Source organism: Alexandromys fortis, unplaced genomic scaffold, assembly GCF_014885135.2.
Source record: "Alexandromys fortis isolate MF-2015 unplaced genomic scaffold, M_Fortis_MF-2015_v1.1 scaffold_0, whole genome shotgun sequence".
In the NCBI taxonomy this organism is placed as follows: domain Eukaryota; kingdom Metazoa; phylum Chordata; class Mammalia; order Rodentia; family Cricetidae; genus Alexandromys; species Alexandromys fortis.
Genome location: NW_026067949.1, coordinates 28,381,555 through 28,402,650, shown reverse-complemented (window position 1 = coordinate 28,402,650; position 21,096 = coordinate 28,381,555). Strand labels below are relative to the sequence as shown.

General features: G+C 43.1%; 1 protein-coding gene across 3 annotated transcripts in view; it reads left to right on the top strand.

The window, feature by feature from the left end:
* Window positions 1-20,413, top strand: part of Txk (TXK tyrosine kinase) — a 50,378-nt gene extending 29,965 nt beyond the window's left edge. For 2 of the 3 annotated variants that reach the window (XM_050150208.1, XM_050150205.1), the window contains 8 exons: window positions 419-546; window positions 3,812-3,886; window positions 6,962-7,133; window positions 10,464-10,680; window positions 13,744-13,808; window positions 15,270-15,388; window positions 16,439-16,596; window positions 19,340-20,413. In XM_050150208.1, coding sequence (XP_050006165.1) covers window positions 419-546; window positions 3,812-3,886; window positions 6,962-7,133; window positions 10,464-10,680; window positions 13,744-13,808; window positions 15,270-15,388; window positions 16,439-16,596; window positions 19,340-19,408 — 1,003 coding nt within the window. In that variant the 3' untranslated portion in view covers window positions 19,409-20,413. The remainder of the gene's footprint in view (window positions 1-418; window positions 547-3,811; window positions 3,887-6,961; window positions 7,134-10,463; window positions 10,681-13,743; window positions 13,809-15,269; window positions 15,389-16,438; window positions 16,597-19,339) is intronic. The other variant, XM_050150206.1, reaches the window with a different exon arrangement.
* Window positions 20,414-21,096: the final 683 nt, after the last annotated feature.

The window sequence follows — 21,096 nt, the reverse complement described above, 5'->3', positions numbered from 1 at the left end:
CTACCTCGGCGGGGTGTCTGCAGTTTAATAATGACGCCATAGCTGCCTGAAGCAGTCACCTGCTCAGCAGTGTCCCCTCGATCCACTTTTCCCATCTCAGCTCACCTTTCCCATCCCTCACGATGGAATTTCTCATGGTTTAGTCAAACTCAGCATTCAAGAGATAAGTGTGCTTCATGATGAGCTTCGCCTCACTGGGCATGGGGGCTTGTCTCCTAACGCTATGTTGAATATGAGGTACCCGTACGATATTTGAGGGGTTTTCCTGGGATGACCAGGTATTTGTTGAGCCCATCTGTTCTCTCGTCGGTGTGGAGTATTGTCAGGAAGAAAGCTTGAATAGTGGGGTCGCACCGCCTAACACACTGACTTGATTCTAAAGCAGTCTTTTGTGTCTCTGACATTTTACTGATTACAGACACACAGAGTCTTCAATAAAACATTATCAGATTAAAAAGAATGACTCGGGACAATGGTATGTCGCCGAGAGACACCTCTTTTCATCAGTCCCAGAGCTGATCCAGTATCACCAGTACAATGCCGCTGGTAAGTGGGGTGTAGGCGGGGTTTATCATCAGGACCTCCGGCTCCCCAAATAATCACACAGAAACTTGTTGTTAATTATAAATGCCTGATCGATAGCTTAGGCTTATTACTAACCAGCATTTTCAACTTAAATTAACCCATATTTCTTATCTATGCCCTACCATGTGGTGGTCCCTTTTTTCAACATGGCACGTTCATCTCCTGCTTCCTCTGCATCTGGCTGGCGACTCCACCCTCCTTGCCAGCGTTCTCTGTCTGGCTCTCCCACCTAACCTCTTTCTGCCTAGCTACAGGCCGGTTTACTCTTTATTAAACCGATGAGAGTAAAGCATCTTCACAGTGTACAAAAGGATTATTCCACAGCAGTGAGGAGTCAGGTCTGGGGAGAAGGGCTGGGAGCCAGTCCCTTGTCAGGGAAGACATGCATGGTCTCAGATGCTCAACAGCAGCAAAATGCCCTAGACATCCTGTCTAGGGGCCGAAACACAATCTTTCTTGGGCAATGTTGCTTTCATCAACATGTCTTTTTCTTTTCCTAGCCAAGGAGCAAGACTTGAGTTGCAGTTTTTTTATTTCTACCAGATTAGGAAGATAGTGGATGACAGAGGAGCCAAGGGGATTTAGTTATGCATATACCCAGAGAGGTTAAATAGGGTTAAGTTTAATACAGCTTCAGATCCCTAAATGTTGAGGCTCCTTTCCTTTGCTCCCACAAATCTGCTCTCTTATTTAGATAATGACAACAGAAAATTATCTTTAAGCCTCTCATCCTCTATTCTTTCTTGTTTTGAGAAAATACAAAGTTACACAGATCCCTGGCTTTCACAGTCACACTTTGACCTAAATGAACCGGAATATTGAGCCCTCTCCTCAGCTACTGTTTGTCAATTTCTCCTTATACAGACCTATCATTTCTGGAAAGATAAGGGATCTCAGAAAGTTCTCCCACAATTACAGACACATCTCTGGTCTTCAGCCCTCAGCCAGCCTGTGCCAGGGCATTTTGGAGCCAGAGGCAAAGACCTTTACCTCAGCATTACAGAGATTGGATTCGATCCACTCTAACCTCTCCTACCCTTTCTCAAGAGTTTCTTTTGAATATTTCAATCATGAAAAGTTGTGTTGAACAAAAGCAAAACAGAAACAAAAAGCAAACAAAAGAATTCTTTTGGAAAGCGAATACTTTCCTTGGCACCGGTTTTGCTGGCTTTGAGCATCAAGAGCAGATCCCAGGACATGAGCCTCCACTCCACTTACGGTATGAATCCACGGGAATTTCCAAGGGTCAGTAGCAGCTTGGGTGGAGAGAGGTACAGGGGTGAGGCCAAGGATCAGACTGGAGATCCAAGCCACTCCCCACCCCTACCCCCAGACCAGTTCTGAGTTTGCTTTTTTCAACAGTCCTTCTTCTTCCTCCTTCCTCTAGAGAAACATTGAAGAGAGAGTATTATGTGGTGAGGTCACACAATAATGAAAGACCAGGCATGTGCCAAGGTTAGAGTTAGGAAGGATAAACTGTTCACCATATGAATACTCCTGCCTAAGCCCCACAGGCAATCAATTTCATATCCTAAACATGTCCATTTAGATCCCTGTCTCTCCCTAGTATCAGAGATGCCCTGACTAATCATTAGCCCCGTGGACAATTTCCAGAAGTTTCTTAATGCTTTGTCTCCAAAGTTTGTTTCCCTTCCATCTACCTCGATGTTACCACCAGGGATCTAACAAAAATGGAAATCTGGAGATTTCACTTCCTTGTTTGAGACTGGCATGCCCCCCACTGCCCCCACCAATCTCTTTTGCTCTTTCTCTTCCTCCCTCCCTCTGCTGTAGAATGCACTGCTCTCTGACATGGCTTACACGGCCCATCACAACCAGGATGATACGTTCCTCTCGAATATAACTTTTTGCCTCCTCCTACCTCCTACTCTTTGTTCAGGTACCAACCTCCATGCAGTCCCATGTGCTGGGTGTTCTCTGTGTCCCAGTTAGTCGGTGTGTGCCTTCATCATTTACACTAGAGTGGTCTGTCTTTTCTTATGGTTCCCCACTAAAGGAAGGCTCTCTGTAGGAGGAGGAGTCATCTCAATTGTCTCTGGATTGGTTGAGGTCTTGGGGAATTTACCTGTAAGAGAATCCAGTATATTTTAGGCTTTTATATCTTCTGGTTTTCTACTAGCTGAGCCTGCCTTTGCGTCCCAGCTTTTGCACATGCTGTCTATCTGCCTGGGCTTCCTACTGATCTTCGTGAATGACTCCGTGTCAGCCAGGGTCATCATTCCTGCCATCTTGTCTGAAAGGCCCTCCTCCACCACCCATTCTCAGACCACTGCATTTTATCCACTCCGTCTTGTGTTTACCACCTACTTTTTCTTGGGAGTAGACACACGTTATTTCCCTAGAAATAACGGATCTAGAAAGTGGGATCTGGGAGAGCAGAGGCCAAGAGCATCTCATTTAACACTGTCTTCTAACGTCAAGATAGAACATTATACAAACAGACTTTCAATGGGTAGCGACTGAAGAAACAAATAATGAAAGTTTATTGATAAATTGAAATTGATTGCCTAGAATTTTCTTGTTAATCCAGTCAAATGAAGTCTTACTCATTCTACTCTGCTACCTTCAAACAAACGAAACAAAACAAAGACAAAGTAGAACAATGACAAAAAAAAAAATCTCACAAAAACCTTTTTCCAAAGAGTGTTCAAGTTGATGGTTAAGTGGATTTTTCTGGCACTTTTGGAAACAATTTGACCAAATATTTCATTTTATAAGAGAATAATTTGAGAGAATACATACAAATTCATGTTCAAGAAAACATGACCTATTTTATAATACTGAGACCACAGAAATATTTTAGGGTCTTCTTATAGTCGTCAGTATGTATGAACTACATGTTTAGTATGAAAGTTTATAATAAAACCTTGACATTTTGTATAATGTACTTGATACATACATGTTTCTAATTATTCAAATAAAGAGCTCTGCCAAGTTATCCCCCCAAAGTGCTAATAATTCACCTGTACACACTGAGATTTTGTGAGAGAGTTTTTTCTTTTTTTTTTGCTAACTTAGAATCATCAGATTGTGTACGGTGAGTATATATTATGAGTGGAAAGTTCTCAAATGGAAAATAGAAAACTATAATGACTGCAGTATTGTTCTGCCTCATCGTCTAAAGACAAGTGCTGTCTTCTAGTGCTTAGGTCTTCCTCTGTAGCTAGTAACGAGTCTTGATATGCCCATTTTTCTTTCTCCTTAGGTCTCATGTCCCGTCTCCGCTATCCAGTTGGGCTCCTGGGCAGCTGTTTACCAGCCACAGCTGGTTTTAGCTATGGTAAAGTACACACGCGTGCTGAGGGAAGACATCCATCTGTCTGTCCATCCATCTGTCCGTCCATCCATCCATCCGTCTGTCCATCCATCCATCCATCCATCCATCCATCCATCCATCCATCCAGGAACCGCCCCAGAGATTCTTTAAATTCTCAGTTCATTTGAAAAGTCTACCTACATGTGGTTTTTTTTTTAAAAAAAAAAAATTCAAATGTCTCGCTGGAGGTGTTTAAATAATCCATCTCCTGGGGCAATCTGAATTTGAACTCGGTAGCAATGTTCTGGTTTGACTTCACATTTCACTACACCTTATGAAGAGCTGTCATCTTTCCCATTTTGATGAATAACTTCTCTTCTCCAGATGTTGAGGCTGTTGTTTTCTGGTTACAAGGGTGGGTAGGAAATGACTGCTTTCCAGGAGAATCTATCAAAAAAGAGCTGTTGGGCGTCTCCACATCATCTTTGCGCAAATTGAACTGGTACCCTCAGATTCCAATCACTTTATAGCAAGTGTGAATAGAATTCTGTGAGAATAAGTGCGAACCAGGGAACCTTGTTAGCTGACTTGTTGGAATGTTTGTTCTCTTTGAATTTCTCTCATTAGTAGAACTCAGATTATACTGAGGAAAAAAGCAAAATGAGAATTACATTGTGTAAAATGACTATGCTTCAGGGTCTGAGTCTAAGCAAGTTGGAAGGGTGCCTTCAGGGGGTTATGAGTGCCTTTGTCGTTCCTATATGTCAGAACTTATATAAGTAGAAATTCGGTTGACTTTGCTCTCTAATTTCTTAGGAAAAGTTCAACTTTTTTAACAGAATGATGCATAAACCACACCTATCACATGATATACATATATATATGTGTATATATATATATATATATATAATTTACCAAGTTTTAAATGCTTCATTTACTAGAATGAGAAACTACACACTCTTGCGTCTGACCTCTTCCTCTTCTCGCTATCTTTGAATTTTATCTACGATGTCGGTTGAGGCTGACTCATTCTCACTGTGACATTGTGCTACCACCCTTTTTACACAGCCATCAGGGTTCTTACAAATATTATTGCTCTGAAAGTTCTTGCTTGTGTTTAGATGATAAATGTCCATTTATCCTCCACTCTATATATACTTTAGAGTAGTTCTGTTGGGCCACAGGCTATGCACAATTTGCGATCTACTAGGCAAAATCAGTTTCCCAAAGAGTTTATTCCAAATTCCACAACTGTCAACAATGTATACGAATGCCAGCTCCACTCTTTCATCCTTGCCAATACTTAGTATTTCTTTTTAACACTTTCACCAATGTAGCAGGCATAGGATGGTTTGGTTTTGGTCCCTCATGACTAATTATTTTGGTCACCTTTAACAGATGTAGTGGCCTTTTGGATAGTCTCTTTAATGATCAAGTATTTATCATCTTTACCCTTAAATTGGATTTTATAATTTTTCTGATTGGCTTATTCTTTTTCTTTCTTTTTTTATTTGTTTTTTTGAGACAGGATTTCTCTGTGTAGTCTTGGCTGTCCTAGAACTTGCTCTGTAGACCAGGCTGGCCGCAAACTCACAGAGATCCGCCTGCCTCTGCCTCCAGAGTGCTGGAATTGTGTGCCACCATGGCCCAGGGATTGATTTGTTCTTAACACTTCCCTTCTTTTAAAGATTTATCTTTATTTTACATGTCTGAGTGTTTTGTCTACATGTATATAAGTGCACTTCATGCATGGTTGTTGCCTCAGAGGCCAGAAGAGGGAGAACTGGAGCCATCATGTGGGTGTTGGAAATTGAACTCTACAAGAGCAGCAAGTGCTCTTACCCACTGAGCCATCTCTCCAGATGAACAGGCAAAATTATGAGTTTTAATTTATTAATATTCCCTCTGTGTTCATATTTTATCAGTAACTCTTTACCACTGTCAAGGCCAAGATTTGTTCTATCACGTTACTTTTACAACAGCGTTTCACTCCTGGGTTGGTGACTAGTTCCCACCTAAATTCTGCTGGGCGCATTACCCTGAAGTTCCAGCAGATGGTGGTATTGTTGTATAAAAAGTAGGTGCTACAATGTACAGCTTTGACAGTTTCAAGGGTATTAGTTTTGAAAACAGTTCTTTTGTTTTTCTTCCTGATTTGCTTATGAGAAATGAGACCTATACAGCAACATGAATCTCACCTCAAATCCATGTTTAGATATATGTTGTTAGCATTCTTGCGATGGGCATGCGTAGTAGATGACCAGACCCTTACCTAAGGAGAGGACATAGGAGACAGTAAGGGTCTGTAGCAGTGAGAGCAGAGCACAGAACTGAAACAGGAAGAGGAAGTACCACAGCTTCCTGAGATTTATACATTTAACATCATAACAACACCAGGCTGGGTGATGTGTTGGGGACCAGCCTCGACAAAAATATCAGTTATCAGTTCACACCCTAGACCAAAACATTCTGGAGGCAAACCACTGCCTGGGTGGAATCCATTGTTATCTCCTTAAGGGAAAAGGAACTTAGTTGGATCCTTAGACTTTTGTTTGGAGTAGAAGCATTTCTACTTCTCTATTCCTGAGACACAAGGTCTGGCTATTAGCCACACCTGTTGACAATAACCTTGAGAGAGCAGAACTTTCTAATCTGAATCTATCTAAATAGGACCTTTGTTTGAGGTAGAAACAAGATAACCTTGAAGGAACCAGAGGAAAGTTCCAACCCTCTGACCTTTGGTCAAGGTGGAAATAGGCTCATATTTTTGGGCCTCCCAAAACATAGAAACATCTATGTTTTAAGTCCAGATTTGGTTTTGTTTAGAAAAGCACAGTTATGTTTAATATAATATTTTGATAGTCACAATTTGTTATATATTTGTGTCTCCAAGCAGGTGACTTTCTTAACATTGGTTGTCTTGAATTACACATTAAGGCCACTATGAGAGCATTAAAAATAGCCACAGATCCTCTCCTGTATGTCTTTAAATTGTATGTAAAACAAAGGGCAATGAGCAGATAATTCCTAAATGTCTTCTCTGCAGAAAAAGTTCAGCGTTCTCTCCTCTTTAGTAACACGAGTCGTCTGCCTTTCTAGAAAAGTGGGAGATAGACCCGTCTGAGTTGACCTTTGTCAAGGAGATTGGAAGTGGTCAGTTTGGGGTAGTCCACCTAGGAGAATGGAGAGCCCACATCCGGGTCGCCATCAAGGCCATCAATGAAGGTTCCATGTCCGAAGAGGATTTCATCGAAGAAGCCAAAGTGATGATGTGAGTGTGAGCCCCGCCCACATTCACATGCCATTAACATGTGAACCCCCAACAACGCCATAAACATGAACCCAATACACATGCCATAAACCCCACCCACATACAAACGCCATAAACATGTGAACCTCACCCACATACACACGCCATAAACGTGAACCCCACCCAACGCACACGCCATAAACATGTGAGCCCCGCCCACATACACACGCCATAAACATGAACCCCACCCAATATATACGCCATTAACATGTGAACCTCACCCACATACCACACGCCATAAACATGGCCCAATCTGGGGAGGGGGGATTTTCCCACTTCACATAACACAGCCCAACGCCCCGGGGACTTGGACAGAACCTGGAATTCACTTCAGACACACCTACAACAGTGTCACAACTCTGCCCGAGCTGGTTGGGTAACCCAGGCAAATAATTTAACCTCTGTGTGACACGCATGAACTATGTCACTTTCCAGTCCCCAAAGTCCTGGCCTATAAAATTGGGACTCACAGCACTCATGGCACTGGCTGGCAGTGTGACTAATGAAATGACCAGAGGGAAAGACAAGTAATGTGTATTATTTTCAGCTTGGTGGTTGGTGCTGAATAAGTGCTAGTTAGTGGTGTTGGTTTTGCCCCCACCCAAGCAAATATATTGATTGTAGTTTGTTACTATAATCTGAGCTTGGACCAGGAGAGTTCAAGCCAATGTTCTCTAAACATTTGTTCAATGTTTATTTAGAAGAACATCAATGTACCAGAGGGAAAAACAAACACACAAACAAGCAAACCCAAGTGTTCTCATTTCAACTGTGTTGTTGTCCAGAGCAGTGCAGTTCTGTCCCAAACTTGTGGGCCCCAAAGGTAAACAAAATGATCAGAGATTGGATAGAAACGGGAAGAGATCAGCTAGGGCCTTCTCCAGGGAGGACAGAGCAATTGGGCCTCTGAGAGTTTTCAAGCTCATGTCTCACCTATCCTACCAAATATCCTTTCTATCCATTTACAAAAGAAGAGCTCTGGATGGAATTGTGATAAACACACTTATTCCAGGACATCCGCTTCCCCATGATTTGTGGCTGCTGTTACCTGGATCACCGGCTTGCTGACTCAAGTTCTCAGATCAGCCAGCTCTGCCTCCGGAGGACCAAAGGGTAGCAGCGTGGGTGTGGATTAAAGTGACACAGTAGGGAAGAATAAACGGGACTCATGTAACTCCGGGTTAAAAACCATGTCAGAATCTTCTCTGAACGTGAGATGAGGGGGCTTCTTTAAAGAGCTGACCCTGGCTAGGAGCCCACAGATTTAGACTTTAGTGAAGCTGTTTCCTTGGAACTAAAATGCTCCCCCCTGCTCAGGAGACTCAGGAGCTGATAAAACTTACACGATTCAGGAGACGAGGAATTTATAACAGTCACAAGCACCCCCTACACATAAGGCTACAAAAATAGTAAGCAAATGCTGAGAAGAGAACTTCCTCCAGTGAAGCTAACTGAAAGTCATGCAGGGAGCTCCAGGTGTGTGTGTGTGTGTGTGTGTGTGTGTGTGTGTGTGTGTGTGTGTGTGGTGCTGAGTTTGAGAAGCCTATTAGAGGATCAGTGATGACTAAGTAGTCATGGAAATGCATGAGGCCAGAGTTCAGGAGAAAGGTCAAGTTGGAGGAGATGAATTTGAGAATGGTCCAGAAGATGATACTGAGAACCATGCAACTTGATTCTGTTGCCAAGGGAAGAGGAGGAGATAGGAAAAGACAATGACAGGAGAAGGCTGTAGACGTTTAGAAAATGCTTTAAATAAAAACAAGTTTAAATACATCTGCAATTGTCCTACAGTGAGCCAGGCCGCTTCTCTAACTGGGGATGGCGTGTGTGTGGAGAAACTGGCATTGCAGGAAGTAGGAGCACACTTCTGCTCGCATAGTTCTCTGCCTAGGAGACGTTTTTGTTCTGTATGTTCAACTGAACCACATAGAAAGGTTTATTTACTTGTTTTTGCTTTTGCTTTTTTTCCCTAATAGATATTTGTCTTATTTGCCAGTTGCCCTCGTAAGCAAATGCTCACTAATGGTTCAGTTCTCAAATGGTTCTGTGTAGCTCTGGTCTCAGGTTTCTGATGACATGGAAGGGTTTCATTCTGAGACTTACTTTCCTGGCATGATTCTGCACACATGAAAACCACATTCCTTAACTGAAAGTAAGCTTTATGGACTTGAAAGATAAATCAGACAAAGTACGTCTAATATCATCATATCGTCATATCATTATCATCATCCTCTCTCTCTCTTTCTCTCTCTCTCTCTCTCTCTCTCTCTCTCTCTCTCTCACACACACACACACACACACACACACATTCTCTCTCTCTCTCTCTCCATAATTGAAAAGATCATTTCTAAGGTACTTTTCACAATATTTCTGACCAACAGAATTGCTGATGCATGATGCATTTTTTTTTAAAACTGCAAACTTTAATTTGAATTTTCTTTTTCACGGTGACCCCAGTTGACCTAAAAAGCACTTAGACATTGACTGATATATTTCACAGGTTGGATGTAGGGAACCCAATAAATGTTTGAAGCTTAGATTGCCTTTAAAAACTGTAAGCAATGGGGCTGGGGAGAGAGCTGAGCTGTTACAGGTACTGTTGCAGAGTCCCCAGGAGCCATACAGTGGTTTAACAACTGTTTGTTAACTCCAGTTCCATGGGTCTGAGGCCCTCTTCTGGCCTCTGTGGGTGCTACATGCATATGGTGCACAGACATACGTGCAGACAAAATACACATAAAATAAAACCAAATAAGTCTTTTTCCTAAAAAAAAAATTAATGAGTATATTTTAATGGAAAACCTAAATTCTGTGTGATTACCCAAATGCACAATAGGGTTTCATGCTGGCCAATCATTTTTAGTCTCCGGCTTTATCTAAACATTTACTTTTAAATAGCTTTACTACTTAGAATTCCATTTTCTGCCTTATGGCTGTCAGTCATTCTTTCCTCCCCACTGCCTGTCTGGAATTTTCTAACGGCTATAGTCAGGACGACTGGGATTTCTTGAGAACCTGGGCTGGGAAAAATCAATAATGAGGATGCAAACAGGAAGAAGAAAAGGGAGCTGCTGCAAGCCGGATGTGGGGCATGCAATATTCTATAATGACGATTTTGGAAGCACCGCACAAGCTCCTGGGCCTATGTTTTCATTGCAATGCGTGGAAAGAAAATGTTGCGCATTCCTGGTGGTTGGGTTGATGCTTATCTTACCTCAAACATGAAAAAGATATATTTCTGTTTTACAATGCAAGGATAACCCAATTCACTGGTGTGTTCTTCCTCTCTAGGAAACTGTCACACTCGAGGCTGGTTCAGCTCTATGGGGTGTGCATACAGCAGAAGCCCCTCTACATAGTGACAGAGTTCATGGAAAATGGCTGCCTGCTCAACTACCTGCGGGAGAGGAAAGGCACGCTGCGGAAGGCCTTGCTCTTGAGCGTGTGTCAGGACATCTGTGAAGGGATGGCGTACCTGGAGAGGAGCTGCTATATCCACAGGGATCTGGTGAGTCGGGGCAAGTCACCTCATGTCACGGCCCTGGATTGAGAAGGACATGGGGGTCACTTTTGGTACTTTGAAGAGTGTGCCTTTGGCTTCATTTTAGAACATTTTAAATTCATGCCTTTTATTGTGAAAGGTTAATCAACTTTCTCATTTATTCTCCAGCGCTGGGATTAGAACCCAGGCCTTGCACAGGCTAAGCCATGTGCTCTTTCACTGAGTCGTATCCTTCAACCCCTTAATTTTATTTTTAATTGCCCTTTAATGCTGTAAGCAAGTAGGCAATTACTCTAAGGTGCCTTTCACTAATTAACTACCTAATGGAGCAATTAACTACAGTGCTTTTTCCTCTTTTCTCTTCCTCATTCCCTTCTTTCTCAGCCTTCCTTTCACCCTTCTTCCTTCCAATCAAATTCAAACTCCTGTGGTCACACTTGTCCCAAGTGTTTCATATACGCTCCACAGTGTAGGCCCTGGAGTCCAGCTGGGAGGAAAGGGTCCCTGGGACTCTTCTCCAGGGGTGCAGTTGCCCATGGTACAGGGGGCTTGGGTGTGGCTTGACGGAGACTAGAAATGTCCGGGCATTCTGCTGGGTAATGCTGGGAACGCGCCTACCTAACAGAGCTCTCTGACCCCAGACTAAACGCCAGTTGCCCCGCTCCGTGTCCTCACTTCTGCACCTCGAGTACCACGCCCAGGCCACTGCAGGCTTCGGGGTCCTCATCCGGGGTCCTCACCCCATTCTCTTCTTGTTCTTCTGGGTTCCATTTACAAATAGAACATTTAACTCCAAGGAGAATTTGAGAATTCCATACAAATTTCTGACGCGGTCTCTTAGAAACAACCCTGGGCTTTGGACTCTCGTTCCCAGGCTGGTTTTATTACAGCACTCTTCCTTGAGACAGGAGGATCCAGGGGCGTGGCTGCAGGTGTAGTTTCTCTAATCCCAGAGCACCGTGGGAAAAGGCAAGCTAAGCCTTCAGTTCAGACCACTCGTGGCGTTTATTACTTACACCACCACACACTAGCTAATTACTTACATTTCTTTTTCTTTTTTGAGATTATAATATAATTACATCTCCCCATGCCCTTTGCTCTCTCCAAGCCCTCCATACGCCACTCCTGCTCACCTTCAAATAATCGCCTTTTTTCATTAGTTGCTAGTGCATGTGTACATGTATCTGTACACACATATATATTCCTAGATATAACCTGCTCACTCCATATGATTGTTGTGTGACAAAACTTTGCCTGGGAGGTGTTGTACCGGGAGGTGTCTACTCACTCCAGACACAGAACTCACGACAGACCAGGATTTGGATACCATCAAATTCCAACCTGGTGAACCAATGAGATTTTTGGAGGGAAGGGTATTCACAGGAATGTGGGTGAATGTGGGGGGAGGGTATTCACAGGAGCAGAACCGACTCAAAGACAGCTGCATCACCAAAGCCCACCCCAGCTCACAAAGTTGGGACCCCAGAGCACACTGCACAGCCTACAGGAAGCTCAAGGTTGGAGAGGGAGGACTACACAAATCGGTGTGTGCAAGTCACAAAGCAGGGCCTGTCCCACCAGGGCTCGGCACTGCTTGCCACCGAGGAAGCTGATCACGGGGTTTGGGGATCCCCACTGCACATTCCCTGGTACCCAGCACAAAGAAGCTAGCGATCCAACCCTGAGTAAATGGTGGGTACACTTTCCAGTTTCCAATCCACTTAGCTTCTTTGCCTGGCCTCTGAAGGGTTCTTCCCTGACGAGGAGGAGAGTTAAAACTCATGGGTTCCCAGTCCTGGGTATCCTGCTTGCTTCAGGTGGGCGGCCTCATACACGTCCTGTCCTGAGATTACCCCCACCCTTCGTGGAAATTTTCGTCATGTTCTATTTTATCTACCATACTGCAAATGAACTACATCAGCCCTCAGTGGGTCCTTTTTCTGTTGAGCACTTTTCTTGTGGTTTGTATTTGAGTTGCTGCTACCTTCTAGCACCTTCCAAACTGGCTCCTCTAGATGACCTTTTAAAAGCTTCTTTCTTTGTGACTGGATACACTGAACCTCAACTTCACTGAAAAGAGAGCAATTCTACCAAAGAGTTCAGCTCTGCGAGGTTGATGGGAATGAGGACTTCCTCTATGGCCTTGCTGATAATGAGTTGCTTTGATTACAACCAGACTGACTTTGTGTTACAGTCACTTCACTGTGATAAGAAAGAGGCAGAGGGGGCTGGAGAGATGACTCAGTGTTAAGGGTACTTGCTGCTCGTCCATAGGACCTGGGGTGGCAGATCACACCCATTCTGTAGGTCCAGTTCCAGAGGCTCCAACACCCCATTTTGATATACACAGGCAAAACACCCATATACCTAAAATAAAAATAAACTTTAAAAAGAAATAGAGAATTATCACTAGAAATAGTAACTCACTGAAAGAAAGCTTTTAATATATAGGGTTTTCTTTGGTTGGTTGGTGGTTGGTTGGTTGATTTTTCAAGACAGGGTTTCTCTGTGTAGCTTTGGAGCCTGTCATGGAACTTGCTCTGTAGAACAGGCTGGTCTCGAACTCAAAGAGACCCACCTGCTCTGCTTCCCAAGTGCTGGGATTAAAGGCGTGCGCAACCACCACCTGGCAAATTGTTTCTTAATTCTTATTACCCACTGGAGGCCCAGAGATACAATATGACTGTCTTCTGAACTGTCATGTACGTCAGACTTTTTGCAACTTAAGTAAAAAATAAAAGTTAAGGTATTTTATGCCAAGTACTTAATTTATCATCTATTAGATTAAACTAACCTGCATATTTATCCAGGATACTTGTTGGAAAAGATTAAAATTTAAAAATTGTGAATTCGATATTAACTTTTTATGACATTGAAGAATCATTAAAACTATGACATACAAGTTGAGCTTTGAGTTATGTACATCAATAAGGGACGTCACCATGAAATTCCCTTGGTTGCTCATGCAGAGAGGTGACGTGGAGCCGAAACAAAGGAAGAAAAAATGAACACAGAAATTTGCCAAAGAAAGACTATGGTTCAGCTTCGATGTTTCTCTTCTTTCTATAGGCAGCAAGGAACTGTTTGGTCAGCTCTTCCTGTGTGGTAAAGATCTCAGACTTCGGGATGACGAGGTATGTGCCTTCTCTGTCTGCTTTGTCCACTTGTAAGAGGGAGTCTTGTATTTTAAAAAAACATTTAGTGTATATGTGTGTGTGTGCACGCGTGCACGCGTGCATATGTGATCATGCATCCTCAGGTACGCCATGGTGTGTGTGTGTGTGTGTGTGTGTGTGTGTGTGTGTGTAGAGGTCAGGACACTGTGGGAATCAGTTCTTTCCTTCCACCCTACGAATTCAAACTCAGGTAGTCAGGCATTATGGTAAGCCCCTTTCCTGTCAAGCCATCTTGCTCCCCAAGCCTTCCTTCCATCTTCAGCCTTGCACACCAAAGTTGCTATTGCCTCTTTCTTTCTGCTCCGAAGAAGTGTCTTTGTGAGGACAGTGTCCCTGTAGGGAAGGTGTCTGTGTGGGCTAAGTGTCCGCGTGGGTTGCGCAACTCAGACTGGGATTTCAGGACACATGCCAGGTTTCCCCGTGAGGTGGATTTTACTGTGCCCTGTTCTTGTCTTCCAGGCTGTTGTTGACACACCTATGGTAGATCTTAAAACGGAATGTGTATTTTTGAGAGAGAAAGGAAGAAATAAATGTACTTGATAAGCTCTGATTTTCTGAGGTCACCATCAGACATCGTGTGACCAAGTTTGGACGTTGGTTTTAAGTCATCGCTGAAATAAACCTAGCCACGTATTTGCACAAATAATTTTTTTGTTGTTGTTTTTTGAGACAGGGTTTCTTTTTTCAAGACAGGATTTCTCTGTGTAGCCCTGGATGTCCTGAAACTAGCTCTGTAGACTAGGCTGTTCTTGAACCCACAAAGATCCGCCTGCCATTGCCTCCCGAGTGCTGGGATTAAAGGTGTGTGCCACCACTGCCCAGCTACAGGCTTCCTTTTGTAGGGCCCCAGAAGTTTAACCTGAATGAATTTAGAATTTGTTTCTGAATTCTTCAGCAGTCAAAGCCCAGGTTTTAGGTGTGTCTCATGGGGCCACAGGTACTCCACTGTCATGGAGATGGTCAGGCTGGTCCTGTTGAAATGTGCACTCTGACATCTGTGCAACCACTGTCCTTCCCCTTTGGTCATGGCTGACCATCTGTACTTGTCACTGTGGAATGTCTATCTAGAAGATTTATCTGTTAAATTCCCTGGGAATGACTGAGGTCTTTTTTACCAAGGCATATTAAGATCCATTTGCTTCCAGAATCTGGACCTTAATAAACATAAGTCTTTCCTAGTTTTAGGACTGTAGAACAGTAGTTTCCAGAGATCTCATGAAAATGAAATCGAGGAGACATGGTTCTAGAGGAGGAAACCAAATGAAGGGCAACTTGGTCGCCTACCATCAAGACGACATGGTGCCCAAGTCTTTTCTGGGGGGAACGCAGTGTTTTAGCAGGTCAAAGCTGACAAACACATTTGAAGGAATTAGACCTGGGTGGCCATTAACACAATGTGCTTGACTCCCACAATGGCAGGTACGTTTTGGATGATGAATACATCAGTTCCTCTGGAGCTAAGTTCCCAGTCAAGTGGTCCCCGCCTGAAGTCTTCCATTTTAACAAGTACAGCAGCAAATCTGATGTCTGGTCATTTGGTGAGTATATTTGTTGTTGCTGGATTCAGTACAGTGGCAGCCTTTCTTTTCAGCTCTTGTTTGTTTGTGGGCTTGTTTGACATGGTGTAGCATTCTTGAAAAGCCTTCCTATGGGCCGGAGAGATGCCTCAAAGGTTAAGAACACTGACTATTCTTTCAGAGCTCCTGAGTTCAATTCCCAGTAACCACAAGTGGCTCACAGCCATCTATAATGAGATCTGGTGTCCCCTTCTGGTGTGCAGGCATGCATGCTGGCACAACACTATAAATAAATAAATCTAAAAGCCTTCTTGTAAATTCTTTGGCAACTGGATTCATGCAGCCCCTCACACAACTCTGCTCTCAGTGAGCATTTGCCATGAAGCTCTAGCAAGGAGTATCCGAGAAGGCAGATGCAGCCAGTACTTCCATATCACAGAGGCTGGTTTTCAGTATATTTCATACGCTGTATTGTTTAGTTATACGGTGCTTGACTGTTTTCAAACATGACAATTTGAACTTCTTAACATATAGATCTAAGAGAAACAACAGTTCATGGCCTTCACTTTATGGGGTTTATGGGCTATGCACCTTGGCTTCTTGGGATGTGATGTTCACATTGACTAACACTCTCCGTAAAGAAAGAGACACTGTAGATCTAGGCTCAGGGCAGCTTTTCAACTATTGCAACTGATGAGCAAAAATCTGTTGGTTTTCATCCAGGACTTCCTGGGTGGCTCTAAGAAAGATGTCCTTGTCCTCACAAGTGTGTGAGTATATTCTTCACGATAAGGTTGTGTTTGTATCACTGATCTTGTTAGCTGTCTACTGACCTCGTCTCTCAGCAGGCAAGGTTTTGAGCTTTGTTTGAGCTTTGTTTGAGGCATCGTTTTCTAGGGTTATTTTGAAGGTACAGACCTCTTAAAAACTCAGGAGTGTGCAACCACATAGAAGTGTGTTCTCTCTGGGCAATCATGACTCTGAAGCTGAAGGAGATTAACATCTTGCAGTTTGAATCAAACCGTTGTTTTGATTCCAAGTGACTCTTGTTTTTGCATGTTTTCCGTGCAGGAGTTCTAATGTGGGAAGTTTTTACAGAAGGGAAAATGCCTTTTGAAAATAAGTCCAATCTGCAAGTGGTGGAAGCCATTTCTAAAGGGTTCCGCCTGTATCGCCCTCACCTGGCCCCCATGTCCATCTATGGAGTTATGTACAGCTGTTGGCATGAGGTAGGTGGCCCTTATCACTGTGACTGTGACTACATCATGGCATCCAGAACTCCCCGAACCTCGGTAATGGCCCTGACAGTCAGGGCACCAGTTCTTATGAAACTCCCACCCCATAGTCACGAGGCCATTTGGTTTTCACAATGAACTTTTCATCCCGGAGCTTATCAGCCTTATCAGTCTAAGATCGGTTCTTGCAGAAGCTAGATTGTTTCTAAAGCCTCTGGATTTGGTGATTTCCATCTTGAAGACCTGGGAGGTGGGCTCACAGACTCTGGTGTGTTGAACTTTCCCCAAAGAATATGAACGGTGCTGTCTTATTCTCTGTTCTTGGCTTTCACTTGCCTCCACTTTCAAGGCTAAAAGTAATGTGTTTCATCTCTCCCTGGCACTTACAACTCCTGATAGAGTAACCAGAATAGAAACAGAAGGCAGACTGTGCTGGGAACCAGCTTTTGGGAAATCATCTCTTAGGTGTTGCTCCTTTTGCTGAAATGCCAAGATTAAAAAAGCAAGCCAGAAGGGTGGGTTTCTGTCCCACCCCCTCCTTTTCCAGGCATCTATTCAACACAACCCTCCTGCTCTTAGCAGACTGATTTTTGAGAGCTCTGATCTGTAGCTATCAGGCTTAGCCCAGAAAACCTGAGTTTGATGAGAGGGTCTCCTGCTCTCTAAAAGACCAGCAACAACATAACAAACAACCCGTCATTTTATTCCCAATCCACAAACACTAGAGAAACCAGTATTTCAAGAGTAGTTGGGGTCTGGCAGCGGTGGTGCATGCTTTTAATCCCAGCACCGGGAGGCAAAGGCAGGTGGATCTTTGTGAGTTCAAGGGCAGCCTGGTCTGCAGATCAAGATCCAGAACAGGTTCCAAAGCTACAGAGAAACCCTGTCTCAGAAAACAAAAACAAAAAAAGATAAAAGAAAGGAAGGAGGAAAGGAAGGAAGGAAGAAGGAAGGAAGGAAGGAAGGAAGGAAGGAAGGAAGGAAGGAAGGAAGGAAGGAAAGAGAAAAGAAAGTGTTGTGGTTGTTCATATTCCAGAAAAATATTTCACTTAGGAAGATTCTCCAGTGTATGAACACAGGGACTATTAATTTCTCCACAAGGAATCTTGAAAGACAGAATTGTTAAGTAAGCTGTTGGTAGCAACAGCTGCCTCAGGAATGACTTTGCCATCATGATGTAAATAGCATAGGAACACGCAGATGGTGTCTATGGTGGCTTTGACTTGGAACTTTCCAACTTTATAAAGCCATATTTCAAGCATTGAATGTTGATCTTTCCCTTGGTGAATAATAGAAAATATGAGCCTCTATTGGAAAGCTGGGAAGGGGCATCTCCCCGGCAGCCACAGATCAAAGGAATGAACCAGTGATTGCTGCAAACTGCTGCCGGGTGTGATTTATGGTAGAGCACTTGTGTAAAATGCATCTTGAGTGCTTGGCGTTTTCTACTTAGAATGGCTTTATTGGGTGGTGACCGTGTCCTAAGTCAAGGAGCATTAATAAACCTATACACATGCATAGGGCATTGCGGTTTTCTATATTCTGTATGTGGTTATGAGCAAGAGGGTAAACAGGGTATCATAGAAGGAATAAGTACACAATCTTAGTCTCAAATTACAGTTAGAAAATTTACTCAAACAATGCACACACATTAGAATAAAATATAAAGCTACTTTTTCTAGTTTCAACTCTGTCACAGTTCTCTGTGTGTGTATATGTGTGTGTGTGTGTGTGTGTGTAAGGTAAGTTAATAGAATGTAATTAATTGTGGGGGTCTAATAGTCCTGAGGCTTACAGATGGCCATTTTAACTGTATAGAACTGTGTTGAGATGTATAGAGCTTGGGGCTAAGGAAATATTTGAATGGTGTCCTTAAACAGGCTATATGGTATTTTTGATTGTGAGTTAATCGGAATAAAGGGACTTTATTAATTTAGAAAAAACATCGTGTTACTGTTGATAAACATGCCAGAGATTTCACCTGCTGAATTTGAACCTTCCAGAAAGGCAACACGATTTATTCTTGGAGCCTCATCGAGGCTCATGATGTGCGCTCACACTCTGGCCCCCTTCCATTCCTGAGTAGCTCTAACTCCCAAAGATCCTAAAGATGCCAACAGTACCATGTCTTCTCCTCTGGGAGACAGAGGTAAACCACTGAAAAGTAAAACTGGGAAAGGTGTTCTGATCTCTGCTTGCACAGGTTTGCTTGACTGTGCTCCAGGGTCTACAAAGTCCCCTCCAGCAGACATACCTCTTGCTTTCTATGTGAAATCCTTTCTGCTAGAGGGGACCAATGTGGTGAACAACTGATGCTGAATTGGGGACCTCACACTCCAAAGACCCATCATTTTCCAAAAGAAATTTCTGTTATAGTAGGAATAGTCTATGTGTGTTCTGTCTATACAGTAGCCACTTCTGGCTACAGAGAATTTGCAAAGTGGCTAGTAAGATTGAAAAACCAAGTTGAAATACGTATTCATCTTTAATTGATTTACATAGCCACATAACACTAGTGTGTATGACTCTAGCCATTTTATCTGTGCAATGCTCTATACTCTTCCACGCTCATCCATACCTTGCTCACATGCAAACCGTGCCGCTGTGTGTCAGCTAAGATATGCTTCTCTTCAGTTTGTGCAGAGCCAGCACAGGCTGAGGTCTCGTCCTGAAGTTCCACAGCTGGTGTCTGAGTGAAAAGCAAGTCAAGCTCACCAGCTCTCTTTCCCTTTTCCAGAACCCTAAAAGTCGCCCGACATTTGCCGAACTGCTTCAGGTTCTCACAGAAATTGCCGAAACCTGGTGACCTGAAATGGAATGCCAGCCCACAGGGTCATCTTGCAAACCTGTCACAAGGTGAAATCATGGGCGTCACTGACAGCGAGTATCTTCCATTAGGGTTATTGACGCTTGGCAACGGAGCAAAACGGTCACAGGCTTTCCACACGGATTTCAATACAAAATATTCTGATCGTCTTTCTACACATGCGGGAGGGATTTTGAAGTCCACTATCTGTCACATCCCATATGTGAAGGAAGCAGACAACATCAGCCTTCCAAGTGGTTTCTTCATGAAAGGCACCCTCAGAATCCTTGAATATACATGAAACCCTGATTCTTCATAAGGCTAAGGCAACTTATGGACTAAAGAAGCTCTCTTAGGGTTTCTATCACTGTGAAGAGACACCATGACCACAGCAACATTTAATCGAGGTGGTGGCTTACAGTTCCAGAGGTTTAGTCCATTATCATCGTGGTGGGGAGCATGGCAGTGTGCAGGCAGACATGGTGCTGGAGAAGGAGCTGCTACATGTTGATATGCAGGCAACAGGAAGTAGACTGAGTGTAACACTGAATGAAGCTTGAGCAAAAGAGACCTCAAAGTCTGCCCACACAGTGACAATCTTCCTCCAACAAGGTCACACCTACTTCAACAAGGCCACACCTCCTAATAGTGCCACTCCTTTTGGGGGACATTTTCTTTCAAACCACCACAAAAGCCTCCCTACAGACTTTCATGTTTGGGGCTATATCAATGTTTATAGAAAACATAGCTTTGGAAACCTACGTAAACATTCTAAAAATGTCTCTTACAATTTTGTTATATATTATTTAATAAACTCTTTTAATCTACATATCTGATTATTGTGGGGCATAATTTCTTGAATTCTAGTTTTAGACACTGTTGAAAATCTGAGCCAAAGTTCCCTTTTGAACATATCTTGATAAAATTTCCATTTCTAATGCTATCTGCTGTTTGGAGAATCCAGAGCCCAGTTTTAGTTCTGATATTTCACCCTTTGTTTATGTGAGATGGAACAACATAAAATGCCTTATAATAACTGTCTCTGGAACTGTCTATAAGATGATTAATTCTTCCCAAAAGAGGAGGCCACAAGAATGTGTCCAGAGTAAGTAATTAAAACAATCAACAATCATGATTAAATCTTAATTCATCTCTGGGCATGGTGGCACATGCTTTTAATCCCAGGATATGAGGCAGAGGTAAGAGGGTCTCTGTGAGATCCAGGACAGTTATTAGTTTATCACGGAGTTTTTTTTATGGGAGTTGACTGGAAGTTTTATCATTTTGAGTGCTTCAGAAACACCGTGAGAAGGGCACCGTATAAAGCCCAAGTCTGATTACGAGGAGTAGAAGTCCATTATTGATATATTGTCCCATCCTGTATGGTGGTTGTTGGGGGCACATACTTTATGGTCTTTGTTATACTCTATGTGGCTAGTGATTTTTCTTCTTTAATTTTTAAAAATATCTCCTAACTAGTTTCCTCTCCCTCCACTCCTCCCAGTTCCTTCCTACCTCCCCCAACTACATCTACCCCCTTCCTGTCTCTTATTAGAAAAGACCAGGATCACCAAGCAGTGGTGGCACACATTTTTAATTCCAGCACTAGGGAGGCAGAGGCAGGATCTCTGTGAGTTTGAGGCCAGTCTGGTCTACAGAAGGAAAAGAGCCCCACGAGAAGGCTCAAG